The sequence below is a fragment of the Pelmatolapia mariae genome, linkage group LG16_19 (assembly GCF_036321145.2).
Source record: "Pelmatolapia mariae isolate MD_Pm_ZW linkage group LG16_19, Pm_UMD_F_2, whole genome shotgun sequence".
Classification (NCBI taxonomy): domain Eukaryota; kingdom Metazoa; phylum Chordata; class Actinopteri; order Cichliformes; family Cichlidae; genus Pelmatolapia; species Pelmatolapia mariae.
Genome location: NC_086241.1, coordinates 446222 through 460657, shown reverse-complemented (window position 1 = coordinate 460657; position 14436 = coordinate 446222). Strand labels below are relative to the sequence as shown.

Sequence of the window (14436 nt, the reverse complement as noted above, 5' to 3'; positions counted from 1 at the left end):
AACTTTTTGTCTTTATTTTATTATTGTTGGGGTTATTTTGGGGGGATATCCCTGCTTAAATACACTGAGCACCAAAAGAATAAAGAAATCCAGTCAAAAATATCTTACTGGTTGGATCTTCAATGGTGAGAATCACGGTGGGTTCACTTGGATCTCCAACTCCAGCCTCGTTCTCAGCTCTGACCTGGAACTGCACTTCTGAACCTTCATCAACATCCGTTACCTTGAACTGAGTCTTTCTGTCCGGAGTTTTGCAGCACTTCAGCCAGCGAGTTCCCACCTTTTCTTTCTTCTCAATCACATACCTGTTAGGCAGATGGTGTTTGTCAAGTACAGCTCTGGAACAGTATGAGATAAACTATGTCTTTTGTCTCACTTTAGAGTTCTCTTACTGAAAGCCTGAATGCTAAGAAAGTCGCTGCTTTATGGAAAAAACCCACCAAAAAGCACACTTACGTCAGTGTCCTATAATTGTCCTCGTCTAGTATCACTTGACTGAATGGCTTTACAGCAGTTTGCCTTACTTTGTTATTGGTCTTCCACCATCGCTATTGGGAGGTTCCCACTTCAGCTCCACATGTCTCTTGGTGACTTCCACCACCGTCAGTGCATAAGGAGGTCCGGGAGTTGCTGGAGAAAAAGTGAAAAGCATTAACACGTAGAGATAGTGGTTCCTTGGGTTTCACAAAGAAGTAAATTAAAACGGGAAGACCAATGCTGACTTCAAAGACAGAAAACTCACTAAAAGTGTCCTTGGCAAGCACGGCATCCTCCAGCTCGCAAAATTCACCCATCCCAACGGCATTCTCTGCAGCAACCCGGAACACATACAGCGATCCTTCGTTGAGAGGGGTAACCGTGTACTTCTGTTCCTTGACGGTGGTGTCGACAGTCTGCCACGCCTTCCGCCTCACGTCCCTCTTTTCAACCACGTAGTTGGTGATGGGTGAGCCGCCATCACTGCTGGGAGGCTGCCACTTTAGGTCTGCGTTAATTTTGGTGATGTTCGCCACCTCCAGCCACTGAGGAGCTGATGGAGGATCTATTGAAGCAAACACAAAGACTTTTACTTTAAAAAATTAAATTCAAGGTCTTATGGTTTTCCAAATGAAAACAACTCTTGATAGCTTATATTTTATAGTCTATAACCTCTACAGAAGTCATTTGCTGCCCACTGCTCACACTGGTATCAACTTACAGAGTCTCTCCTTGCAGACCACGGGGTCGCTGGGCTCACTGGGTTCGCTCTCACCAGCCTTATTGACGGCCCTGACTCTGAAAGAGTATTCTTGCTTTTCTATTAGGCCCTTCAGCTGATGCTCAGTCTGAGGAACATCCTCTGCAATCTTGATCCATTCCTCGCTTCCAGCCTTCTGGAACTCAATGATGTAGCCTTCAATCTTAGCCCCACCATCGTGCTCTGGACGAGTCCATCCTAACAGGGCTGAGGTCTTGGCAATGTCCCTAATGACAGGTTTACCAGGAGCCCACGGAGGATCTGAAGAAGAGTTATATGAATACTTTTATTTCCTGATCTTTGTGCTGTGCTTTACAATAAGGAAATTATAATCTTGATACCACAACATCTGACTCAGCCTAAGCAGACTGACTGACATGTGACATACCAATAGGATCTTTGATGAGGATGGGATCAGTCTCTGCACTTGGGTTTCCAGGTCCAGCTAGATTTTCAGCCAGAACACGGAAGCGGTACTTCTTCTTGGCGGTGAGACCCTTTACCCTACAGCCCAAAATTCAAAGTTAGAAACATACTTGACAAAAAAATGGTTCACACTGAAGAACTTTCACCATCACTCCTGTCCTTGTACCTTCAGGTACTTAGTTACCTGAATGTTGTGTCCGTGATGGGCAGTTTGTTACATCTGATCCACTTGTCACTCTCCGGATCCAACTTCTCAATCCAGTATCCAGTGATGGGGCTACCGCCATCCTCGTCAGGCTCTAACCAGGTCAGAGTGACAGCGTCCTTGGCGATGTCAGAGGGAGTGATTCTGGTTGGAGGACCCGGAGGATCTGAAACAGATGAAAAATAAGAGGATTTATTCACGGTTCACCTGCACAGGCTGGAAATAAATCAGCGGAGAGTAGTATAAAACAACGTACCAAAGGAATACTTGGCAGTGATTGGCACATGCTCTGCAGGTTCACCAATACCATACTGGTTCTCAGCACTGACCCTGAAAATGTACTCTTTCAATGCTGTGAGCTTGGTGGCCTTGAAGGTGGTGTGCTTCACCGTGGCTGACAGCTTGACCCACTCCTCCTTGTCAGTCTGACGACTTTCCACAATGTAGTTGGTGATGGGAGACCCACCATCATCTCTGGGAGGGTTCCAGGCCAGGACGCAGGATTCGTTGGTGATTTCAGAGATATCTAAAGCAGCTGGAGGGCCCGGTTTATCTAAAGAGGAGGGGCCAAAATTAAAATCATGTGAACCAAGATAATGGTAATGCAAGACATCTGGAGGTGCCACAACTCCTTAGCAGGCTCGGCGATATAAGATAACCCCATAAAATGGTCTGTCCAGTATGTTACGCTAAGATTATTTTCATATCTTTAATCAAAAGAGGAGATGCTTTTCCCATTTTCTGACTAACCTAAAATCACCTGGTAGCATGAAAATCCTGTAGCTCTAAGGAACTTTAGGGTTTCTACAGTAAAGGAAGTTTACTTTCATGTTTTTATTGCCATCACAGCTATCGTTTGTCTTCTACGATAAGAAATCAGCTTTTGTACCCAGGATGTTGACATCAATAGTGGCAGTGGCACGTCCACAGGCATTGACTGCCTCAATGATGTAGGTGGCGGTGTCTCCTCTGGTGGTGTTGTCAATGGAAACCTTTGAGTGTCCTGGCTGGGTGTCGATGGCGATGCGGTTATCAGCCCGCAGGACCACGTCTGCTTTGGTCCACTTCACCCGGGGATCGGGCTTCCCTTTCACATCTGCAGGAAGCTCAATCTTGGTACCAGCTCTGGTGGTTAAACCAGCCAGCAACTTCACATCCAGCTGGATCTCAGGAGGTTCTGTAGGAATTTTTAAACATGGTCACAGTAGTCCCAACCTCATTACTGTGTTTCATTTCAATTTGTGCTTATATAAATAGATTTTAATTTCAGTTTCCCCTCAATAAATCACAACTGTGCAATACTTAATTTTACATGCAATAACCTAAACTGTAAATACATAACACCATTTATGTATTTAATTCCTTTTTTTCCCAGATTTGTATATTTGTACATTAAATATATATATTTTTTCCTTTTTTCTAAATACTGTTCATGTGTATATAGTGCTGCAAAACCGTGTCACTGTATAGTGACAATAAAGGCACTCTACTCTAGGCAGATATATGCCATACTGCATTTTATTTGACTGATCTAATTCTGCTTATTTAAGCCAATTAGTTATAAAATTGTTCTACTTTAACAATGAATTTCCCAACTTTTGGAGAAATGAAATGTATCTTATATTATATTATCACAACTATACCTGAAACCTTGATGCTAATATCCTTAAAATCCAAACATTCTCACTTATTCCTTTATTTGTATTTGTCATAAGAAAGTTTTGCTCCTGTATCACTGAGAGATGCTGCACATTTCTGAGTGATCCATTACAAAAATTAATTATACTGCTGCACTCTTTGTGCAGTATATGGCTACAGCGTCATGTGACTGTCTGGAAGAGCACAACCCGTCCTACCCTTAGCGTCCACAGCCTGGATCTCATCGGTAGCCCTGCAAGGTCGGCTGGCTCCCAGCTTGTTAAAAGCTCTGACTCTGTAGGCGTACCACTGGCCCTCGACCAGGCCGGTAACCTGGAACCTGTGAGTTCAAATCATATAATATATCCAGCTGTACCAAAATAAAGACGGGACACTAATAACGTGTGGCCCAAAAAACTTAACCGGCAGTTACAAGTTCTTAAGTCTTACTTGAGTTCAGGGATGGGATCACCGCAGGGTTCCCACTTGTCAGTACCACGCTGGCACTTGTCCACCACGTAGCCTTTAATATGGGCACCACCATCGTATTTTGGAGGCTCCCAGGACAGGAAAATGCTCTTGGCACTCTTATCGCGCCACTTAAGGTTCTCAGGTGGATCAGGTACAGCTGCAAGAGAAAATACATGAATGTCAAACAGGTGAGATTCTAGTTATCTGTCAGTTTCTCCACTCAAAGACAATTAATTTCACATGAAGTGTAAAAACACTCACTTGCAGGAGAAGAGACATTGATGGGCTCATCAATGTAGGCTGGCTCTCCAGGTCCACACTTGTTGCATGCAGAGACGCTGAACAGATACTCCTTTCCTTCAATCACGTCTGTTACCGTGTGCTCCAGGTCCAGGACGCCAGCAGCCACCTGGAAACATGTCACTGTCACTGCTGAGCAAATAAACTCAGACCTGCGTAGACTTCTGGATCTGTGAACATTATTTCACACTGTGGAGGTGATGTTTTCTGTTTTTAAAAATAAGCCAACATGTCACGCGCCATGTTTGAACCAGGCCCTGAAACCTAATCACACGGCTGCTGGTCAGCATCGGTTATCACAAAGACGTGATTGCCGTTCTTAATAATAATAACAATAACTTTATTTATAAAGCACTTTCAAACAAAGTGCTGTACAGCTATTTGAAAATAAAGAGATAAAGGTAGCCAATGAAGGGATTTCAGTACAGGGGTAATGTTTTAGTTCAAATGCGAGCAGCTGCATTTTGCACCATCTGTAAACCTCTAAAGCTTTTCTTTGGTAGCTCAGAAAGGAGCTGCACATTCATGTATTATTTTTAGAAGGCAGTTACTTTTTCACACAAAACCAGGTGATTCACTCAGTTTACATTTTGTGATGAGCTGAAATATTTTTATTCGGTAAAGCGCCAAAGATGACATTACTGAAATGAGGTGAAAGTACCTTGGCCCATGTCTTGCGAGAAACTTCTCTCTTCTCAATCTGATAGTGTGTCACTGGACTTCCTCCATCGTGTTCAGGTGCCTCCCACATCAAGTGGACATGGTGACGGGTCACTTCAGCCACTTTGAAGTCCTTTGGAGAACTGGGGCATGCTGGGAAAATAAGATGAAAAAGACTTCCATCAGTTTTCTTCTTTTGGGTTTGTTTCTAGATGATTAGGGGAGTAACAGACGTCTCTCTACCACAATAAAATGAGCTGTCTATTAAAATAACCACCATGATTGCTAAACTTGATCACATGGTCATGGGTTCTTACCGATGACGTTGACATCAATATCTCCAGAGACAGAGGATACGTCGTTCTCCAGCTGCAGGGTGTAGATGCCTTTGTCTGGACGAACACTAGGAGATATCGTCAGCTCCGTGTACGTAGGCTTCGTCACCATGGAGACACGCTCATCTGCTGGGGTCAGCTCCTTCTCGCCAAAGGTCCACTTGGCCACAGGGGTCGGGTATCCAGTAATGGGAACTCTGATTGTTAGAGGCTGAGGAACAATCACCTCCAGGCCTTTCCTGAAGCCACTCAGGTCAAAGGTTGGACCAACTGCAAAGAGAGAAAGATTTTATTTATTAGAGATTTGGTTGTGAAAGCACGCTGCCATCCAGTGAACTACTTGGATTTATAAAGAAAAAGTGTTTTTGGTTGAGTTTATGCTTGTTGTACGCACCATGAGGATCATCGGCAAGCAGTGGTCCCAGCTGCTCAGCTGGATCAGAGACACCAGCAGCATTCTCAGCGCAAACTCTGTAGAGGTACTTCTGACCAGGTTTTAGTCCAGACACCTGAAGAAAACAACAAAACAATCCAGACCAGGAAGAAAAATGTAACTGCGCTGAGGTCAAATCAGAGTGAAGGTAGACTCTTCAGGTTAGCTGCATACCCGGTAGGAGAGGTCAGGACACAGTCTGGCGTTGCAGCGGAGCCACTTGTCAGAGCCGTCCTCACATTTCTCAATGATGTATCCTGTAATCATGCTGCCACCGTTGTTCACGGGCGTCTCCCAGGTCAACGTGACTGCCGTCTTGATTTGGTCACTAAAGTTCAGGTTCAGTGGTGGGCTCGGCCTCTCTGTGGGCACAAGACATGAGCAAAATCAGACTGTTTGATATTTCTAAACAGGAGTTAGATATAAACATTGAAAGTGAGCTCACCGATGGGATCCATGATCTTGACGGGGTTGGTGGCAGCGCTGGGCCTGCCGATGCCAGCCTTGTTCTCTGCTCGGACTCTAAAGATGTACTCCTTGTTCTCCACCACGTCGTTCAGCATAGCCAAGCGGTCATCGGCAGCACAGACTAAGGCTGCCTCCCACTTAACAGATGTTCTGTCACGGAGCTCAATCACATAAGCAGTGATCTCAGAGCCACCGTCAAACTTGGGGGGCTCCCAAGTGATGGTGGCACCAAACTTGTTCACTGACTCTACTGCAACATTTTCAGGAGCATCTGGAACATCTAAAGTTAGAAAACAAAAATGTGACGGACATGATTAGGACGAGAGTGTGGAGACGGGGTTAGGATTAGTGGAGTGGGGATCTCAGGGTGTTGCCTACCAAACTTGTTTTTGGCCTGGACGGCATCTTCGGTTGCAACAGTGGGTCCGCTGCCAACTCTGTTTCGAGCACAGACTCTGAAGAGGTAAAAGGATTCCTTCTGCAGGCCACTGACGCAGTACTCTGGAGTGTCGGCACGGTCTGTAGCCACAGTCCAGGTCTTGCGCTTCACATCCCGTCTTTCTACAACATAGGCGATAATCTTGCTGCCACCGTCATTCTCAGGTTCCTCCCAGGCCAAACTCACCTCGCCATCAACAGTGTCAACCACTCTCAGGTTCTTGATGGGTCCCGGTACATCTGGAAAACCACCAGGACAACACTCAGAAACTCTGGTGATATCCTCAGACAGAGGACTGAGCAGTTATCTGACCACATGACTCTAATTTACCCTCCAGACTCACCAATCACATCCAGGTTGATAAAGGCTTCACCCTCACCATGCTTGTTCTTAATTACCACCTTGTACCGGCCCTGGTCCTCCTTGGCAGGGCTCTTCAGGCGGTACTCGGTCTTTTCCAAAGAGGTGTCAATATTCTGGACGGGAAGACTGGTGCCCTCAAAAAACCACTCGGCATCAGCTCGAGGGTACGCGTCATAAGGCACAGTCATGACGAAGGGTTTACCGGCATCTGTCACCAGGTTCTGGTCGGTGGTTTTAATCTTTGGAACAGCTGCAGGAGAGACAGCGGACACATTTGTACTGTTTAATTTGCCCTGCATAACACAGAGCAGTCCAAACTGGTGAATATTATCTTAAAATAAAACTGCTTGTTATGATTTGCATCTATAACTATATTCCCAAAACAACTTGGATGCTTCATAAAGTGTCAAGAAAAGATTTGTTTGTTTACAACTTTCTAAAAAGTTGTAAACAAACAAATCTTTTTGTTTGTTTACAGCTTTCTAAAAAGTTGTCTGTTAAATCAGTGATTTCTTTAACATTTCTTGAAATGCGTTTCACTTCCTGTTGACTCACCTGCCAGCTCCAGCTTGGCCCGGGCATCCTTGTCTTTGGCCACGATCCTGTACTCTCCCTGATCTCTGGGTCTAATTTCACAGACCTGCAGTCTGTGGACTTTACCCTCGCTGATCATCTGGTATTTGTCTCCCTGGACGATGATCATGTTGTTCCTCATCCACTTCACCTCCACCCTGTCTTTGTTGAGCTCCACCTCAAACACGATGTCTGAACCTGGAGGTTCGAACACGTCCTGAGGTGGTCTGATGATTTCCACCGGGGTCTCTGCGGAACATAAAAACACATCTCACAAGAAGATTCATCGAATAAATCTTTGCTTTTGAAGACAAAAAGAAACAAATATCTCACCTTCAACAAAGAGCCTCGCTCTCGTCCTCCTCTCGTCCACACCACAGGCGTATTCACACTCGTCATCAGGCCTGCACACCTTGATGATCAGTCTGCATGTCTTTCCTTCTTTTTCCATTTGATATCTGTAAAAACACAACAAACATCAGGAACTTGGTACAGTCATGTATATGATACTATAAGAGTTAGATAATAGCATCAGTTGTGTCATTTTGCCTATGTACACCACTGCACTTTATTTTAAATCAAAGGTAGCACAAGGTCCCAGATGCTTTAGGCTTTTGTAATCCACTTTCCGTCATGACCACGTATCCCAAATTTTAAGTTTCTGAATATTTTCTTGGTTGAAGTTCTTAGCATTTGATTTGTGTTCCTTTGGATCGAAACAACAGCAGACGCAGATCTGTCATACCTGGGGCCCGCTCGAATCTCGCGTCCTTCCCTGTACCACTTGACGGCAGCCTTCTCCTTGCTCAGCTTGCAAGTGAACTCTGCATCCTCGAACTCTGTAATGGTCTGGTCTTTGAGCTGCGCCGTGAAGTCTGTGGGCGCCTCGCTAATGATCAGCTCAGCTGCACATTTGTCATCTCCGACCACGGCCGTGTACTCGCCCTCGTCTTCCATGACGCAGTCCTTAATGGTCAGGCTGTGCTTCAGGCCATCGACTCTGTAGACGATGCGTTTGCTGAGTGTCACCTCCTGACCAGCCTTCAGCCACCTCACCGTCGCCCCGGGCCTGTTCACCTTACAGACGAAGCTGATGGTCTTCTTCTCCTGAGTCTCATTGTCCTCGATGGGCTCCAAGAACCTCAGTTTCTCCTCTGTGGGGGACCAAATGATTTCAGGGTGAACGTAAAGAAACAAAGGAGGACGTGCAACAAAGTCACTGAGCAAGAAACGGCTGCTTTAGATCAAACGTACTGATACTCTTGGAAGAAACAGAACTTTAGTTATTCTGAATTCTTCAGATGACAGTGAATCATTTGAATTTCACAGTTTTTCAGCTTTCTTTGCTTTATAACAAAGCTGACACATCCATCTGTCTTTCAAAGTCACGTCTGCGATTACTGAGAACCGGTTTAGGACACTGACCTGCCAAAAACAACCATGCTATAATATTAAACATAATGGAGACAGCAGTTGTATGAACTCCTAAATATGTTTCAACATTACTGTGAGCCACATACAGATAATAAAATAAGGCTGTGTGTACAGTAGAGTCACAAGAACAACTACAAAATGCAATTTAATCTGAGTGCTGAGCTCAGCACTCAGCAAACATGCAAACTCTGTTTTTTCTGGTGGAAACTGGCCCTGGTTTCATTAAAGAGTCAAATCCAGCCTGTAACTTCACTCAAATACCGTTACTGCCCACATTACTTACCTGCCACTTTAGCGCTGGCAGTGCACTTGGCGTGCTCTCCTCTGTGATTGGTCAGGCTAACGGTATAGACGGCCTCATCAGCCTTCTGGGCGTCTCTGATCCTCAGAGAGAAGACGTTGTCCCTTTGAGCCATCATGTACTTGCTGCTCTCAAAAATGGTCTCCTCATTCTTCAGCCACTTGGCCTTTGCTCCTTCCGTGTTTGTCTCGCAGTTAAACACGATCTCGCCTCCCTCCTTCACCTCGGTGTCTTTGATCGGAGTTATGATCCTCAGTTTTTCTAAAATAGAATTCAAACTTAATAAAACCAAACCTGAAATCTCTGTAATAAGATATGACAAAGACAATAAGTGTCTTACCGATCACTAGCAGATCTGCCACGGCTTTAACAGAGCCAATGTGTGCAGTGTAGCCTCCCTCATCCTTCAGCTCACAGCTTTTCACAATAAGAGCTCTGCGTTTTCCTTCACTGATGATGCTGTACTTGTCTCCAGCTTCTATCTCTTTGTCTCCTCTGAACCATTTTACTTCGTAGGTGTCTTTGGAGACAGAGCAGGAGAACTCTGCCTTCTCCCCCTCCACCACTTCCTGGTTCTGAGGCCGGGCGATGAACTCAGCTGCCAGTTCTGGAAAGGAGAAGAAGACGGAGTTAAGGTTGGGGGATTAGTGGATTTCTTCTTTGTTTTGCTCTTCAGATTGCTTTAGAAATCATTACAAAGAAAATACTTTAGAAAGATAATGACTTGGGCAGGTAATTGGTGACTTCAGTTTCTTCTATAAAATCAAAAAGTAAGCGATGTTTTTTACCGTTGAGTTTGAGCGTGGCGGATGTCCTGACGGTGGGACTCAGCCTGCAGTTGTAATCGCCAGCGTCCTCCATCCTCAGGTCCCGGATGATCAGGATTCTCTTGCGTCCGTCCGTCTGTTGTTCATAGCGACCTCCCTCTGGGAGCTCCTCGTCCCCTCGATACCAGGTAACCTCAGCGCCGGCCTTCGACACTTCGCAGATCATCTTCACGGTGTTCGTCTCTGTTCCCTCCACGTTGGACAGGTTCTTTGTAAACCTGGCTGCCTCCTCTGAAGGAAACACGAGCACCAGGAGTTCATTTACAGAGAAATATTCATCTATTATTTCATACAAGTCAAGCCTAAAATTGTATGTTTATAGTTTTTATCTCGGAGCTGCAACACAACAGCTGAACATCATCAGTGAAGGATGTTTTATTTCCCAGCAGAACAAACATCTGTGGCCGACGTGAATAAAAACGTCACTTTTTTTCTCATTGGAAGATTGGTGAAACTGGAAATTCAACATGAATCAAACACATGAAATAGATGAATAATGTTCCTCACCGATGACGGTGAGCATGCCAGAGGTCTTGGAGGTTCTCGCGTCACATTCGTACTCGGCCTCGTCATCAAACACAGACTTGTGGATGATAAGGATTCTCTGGACTCCCTTGGCGATGATCTCGTACTTCTTTCCTTTCCTGATCTCGCCACCGTCCTTGAACCAGCGAACCTTGAAAAACGACGACACGAGGGTTAGTCGAGAGCGTGAGAGCAGTTTCGGTCTGATCGACAGGACAGCAGCGACTGTTTTCATCCTGCTGGGCTCACCTTGGCAGACTCACGAGAAACCTCACATTCAAACTTGGCAGACTCCTTCTCTCTGACCTCAACATCCTGCAGAGGCTTCGTAAACTCAACATACGGAGCTGTGAATGGAAAAGACCACAGCATGAGCACAGTTATGCTTTACACTATGGTTCAGATTCATATTTTAGATTATTTTAATGTTCAGCTGGAGGTGTGACAACAGATTTGAATGATTAAAGCCTGGTTAAGGTCCTTACGTGTAACTTCCAGGAAACAAGAGGTCTTGAAGTCTTTGGCATCACACGTGTACAACTTGGCATCTTCAGGAGAGCAGTCGTGAATGATCAGAGCTCTCTTGCGTCCGTCCACGATGGTGTCGTACTTCTTGGTCTTTCTGAGCTCCTGTCCCTCCCTGAACCATCGTACCTCAGCATTCTCACGGGAAACCTCACACTCCAGAGTGGCTGTGGCCTCCTCCTCCACCGTCTGATCCTCCAGAGGCTTTGTGAACTCAACCGGTGGCTCTAAATGTACAGAGAGACAGACGTGGTTAACAGGTGATAACCACAGCCTCCTGTTAGAAATGCTTTGTCCTCGATCCTCGGAGCCCGGTCTGAGCGAGTGCCGTACCGCTGACGATAAGCTGAGCCTGAGTCTGGAAGTCTTTGGCAGTTAGTTTGACCTCGCCGGCCTCCGACAGCTTCACGTCTCGGACGGTCAAAGTGTGAACTCGGCCCGCCACCCGAGTCTTCACCTGCAGAAACCGAAAACAAACCGACCGTTACACTTACACACCAACACGAGCTGAACGCGTTACCATGAACACAGATACAGGACGGTCACTTAAATAATCATTATAAATAATAATTACACTTATTCTGCTTCGTTTTTTAACAGGCGGTGAGTCTGAGTGATAACTGATGTAATCAGGGTAAAATACACCATTTTTATTTTTTATTGTCCACAAACTTTCAGCCTTGATTCACTTTGAGAAGCTACATCATAATAAAATATTTAAGAATTTTCTGCAGATGTGTTTTTATAAATGAGTGAAAAACTTTGTTCATATCAACAGAATACATTTCACTTTACTAATTTGTTATTCAGCTGATGGAGAAGCAGAAAGAAGAAGAACTGCTCTGTTTCACACACAGCGGTGATCAGGCAGGTTTTTATGACCCGGCTGTTTTTTCCACTTTAACCTCATTTTCTCCAGCAGTGAATTAAACTCCTTTGTGTTTTTAAATAAAACTCATTTGTGATGTTTAATTCATAATTAAGCTTTATTAATTCATTATTTGGGTTCAGACACTCACCTGCTAAACAACACTGTTCAAAAATAGCCAAATATTTAAAATTCTGAAAAAACGTCATAATTAATAAATACTAATACTAATAATAATAATAGTTTGTGGGGATGGGTTAATTGATTGATCCAAATTGCCCATAGGTGTGAATGTGGGAGTGCATGGCTGTCTGTCTATGTGTGTTGGCCCTGCGACAGACTGGCGACCTGTCCGGGGTGTACCCCGCCTCTCGCCCTATGACAGCTGGGATAGGCTCCAGCGCCTCCCGTGACAAGCGGAAGTGAATGGATGGAATAATAATCATAATAATCATAATCATAATCGTTTTATTTAAGAAAGCGCCTTTCGAAACACTCAAGGACACTGTACACAAGCAATAACAACAACAAACATAACAATTTATAAAATAATAAGGATAAAACGTTGAACAAATAAATAAATTAAAGTAGCAGGATGGAAAAGTTTCTGTGGACTAGACTAATGTGAACAGGTGAGTTTTGAGTCTGGACTTAAAAAGAGGGAGGGAAGTGATGTTTCTTATCTCAGGAGGAAGGGATGATGGGGGGCAGAGCAGCAGAAAGCCCTGCGCCCCACGGTGGCTAACCGGGGGGAAGGGACGGTGATCTGAACCAGGTCAGAGAGGTATGAAGGCGAGAGATGATGGATAGCCTTGAATGTGTACAAAAGTATCTTGAAATTGATGCTGTATTTAACCGGAAGCCAGTGAAGCTGCTGCAGAGCAGGGGTGATGTGGTGCATAGAAGGGGTCCTGGTGATGATACGAGCAGCAGAGTTCTGAACACGTTGAAGCTGATGGATAAATTTTTGACTACGACCAAAAAGATGAGAGTTGCAGTGATCGATCCGGGAGGTGACCGGGCTATGAACAAGAATGGCAGCAGCATGTGGGGAGAGAAAAGGACGGAGACGATTAATGCTACGGAGTTGGAAATATGCAGACCGAGAGATGTTACTGATGTGGGAGTTAAAAGATCGAGTACCATCGAGGATGACATGCAGACTTTTCACACATGGGGAAACGGAGACCGGCGAGTTATTGATTGTAATAGAAAAGCTGTTAGTTGTGGATCGTGTTTGTTTAGTGCCGACCAGGAGGAGCTCAGATTTGTTACTATTGAGTTTGAGAAAATTGGAAGAGAACCATGAATTTAGTTCGGCTAATCAGAGGGTGAGGGAGGACGGGGGGAGAGCAGAATCAGGTTTAGTGGACAGATAAAGCTGGGTGTCATCAGCATAACAGTGAAACTGAATATTGTATTTACAGAAAATGTCTCCAAGTGGAAGAAGGTAGATAAGGAAAAGAAGAGGCCCCAGGACAGATCGCTGGGGCACGCCTGCAACCAGAAAGGGCTGAGAAGTGAAGGATTTAAGTCGAATAAACTGAGTGCGATCAGACAGGTACGATTTAAACCAGCCTAGTGGAGTATGGGAGAGACCGATGGAGGCTAGCCTACTGAGGAGAACTGAGCGAGAAATAGTATCAAAAGCAGCAGTGAGATCGAGGAGAATAAGAATGGAGAGTAAACCAGAGTCAGCTGCCACGAGAAGATCGTTGGGTATTTTTATTAGCGCAGTTTCAGTGCTGTGGGAGGGACGAAAACCAGACTGGAACTGTTCATACAGATTATTATTGGTTAAGTGTGAGTGGAGCTGTGTGGCGACTGTCTTTTCAAGAATTTTTGATAGAAATGGTAAATTGGAGATTATCAATCATTATCATTGGAAATTATCAAAATGACTGGGATCTAACCCTGGTTTTTTTTTCAGTATTGGGGTGATGACAGCAACTTTGAAGGAAGCAGGAACAGATCCAGTGGTAAGTGGGGAGTAGATGATAGCAGATATGAGGGGAAGCAGAGAGGGTCGACAGGCTTTGACCCAAACTGTAGGAATGGGGTCTAGCTGACAGGTAGGCACAGATGAGATCTGAGATATCAGTGACAGAGGGAAGCTGGAAAGCAGAAAAACAGTGTGATGGGAGAGGAATTACAGAGGGAGAACTACAGGCAACTTCAGAGGCCAGGACTTGGTGTATTTTGTGGATTTTCTTAGAGAAAAATAACATTAGAGACTCGCAAAAGGACGATGAGTAAAGGTGAGCAGGGAGAGGATCTGGTGCTCTAAAAGAGGACCTAAACAGTGAAAACAGTATCTTAGGGGAATCTTCGTTCGAACAAATAATGGTCGAGTAGTATGCAGATTTAGTTTGACTGATACACTCCTTATAATGCAAAACATGATTATG

At 44.8% G+C, this 14436-nt stretch overlaps 1 protein-coding gene across 1 annotated transcript in view; it reads right to left on the bottom strand.

The window, feature by feature from the left end:
* Window positions 1-14436, bottom strand: part of ttn.1 (titin, tandem duplicate 1) — a 164041-nt gene that overhangs the window by 79415 nt on the left and 70190 nt on the right. The window contains exons 108-135 of the mRNA XM_063500209.1: window positions 11494-11617; window positions 11121-11387; window positions 10885-10982; window positions 10618-10786; window positions 10072-10341; window positions 9624-9890; window positions 9266-9544; window positions 8294-8702; window positions 7882-8006; window positions 7531-7797; window positions 6956-7225; window positions 6552-6851; window positions 6151-6453; window positions 5880-6067; window positions 5667-5781; window positions 5255-5542; window positions 4939-5090; window positions 4239-4386; window positions 3957-4134; window positions 3725-3846; window positions 2758-3045; window positions 2125-2421; window positions 1848-2034; window positions 1626-1741; window positions 1199-1498; window positions 743-1042; window positions 525-630; window positions 109-305 (exon numbers count right to left, since the gene is read on the bottom strand). Coding sequence (XP_063356279.1) covers window positions 109-305; window positions 525-630; window positions 743-1042; window positions 1199-1498; window positions 1626-1741; window positions 1848-2034; window positions 2125-2421; window positions 2758-3045; window positions 3725-3846; window positions 3957-4134; window positions 4239-4386; window positions 4939-5090; window positions 5255-5542; window positions 5667-5781; window positions 5880-6067; window positions 6151-6453; window positions 6552-6851; window positions 6956-7225; window positions 7531-7797; window positions 7882-8006; window positions 8294-8702; window positions 9266-9544; window positions 9624-9890; window positions 10072-10341; window positions 10618-10786; window positions 10885-10982; window positions 11121-11387; window positions 11494-11617 — 6130 coding nt within the window. The remainder of the gene's footprint in view (window positions 1-108; window positions 306-524; window positions 631-742; window positions 1043-1198; window positions 1499-1625; window positions 1742-1847; window positions 2035-2124; window positions 2422-2757; window positions 3046-3724; window positions 3847-3956; window positions 4135-4238; window positions 4387-4938; window positions 5091-5254; window positions 5543-5666; window positions 5782-5879; window positions 6068-6150; window positions 6454-6551; window positions 6852-6955; window positions 7226-7530; window positions 7798-7881; window positions 8007-8293; window positions 8703-9265; window positions 9545-9623; window positions 9891-10071; window positions 10342-10617; window positions 10787-10884; window positions 10983-11120; window positions 11388-11493; window positions 11618-14436) is intronic.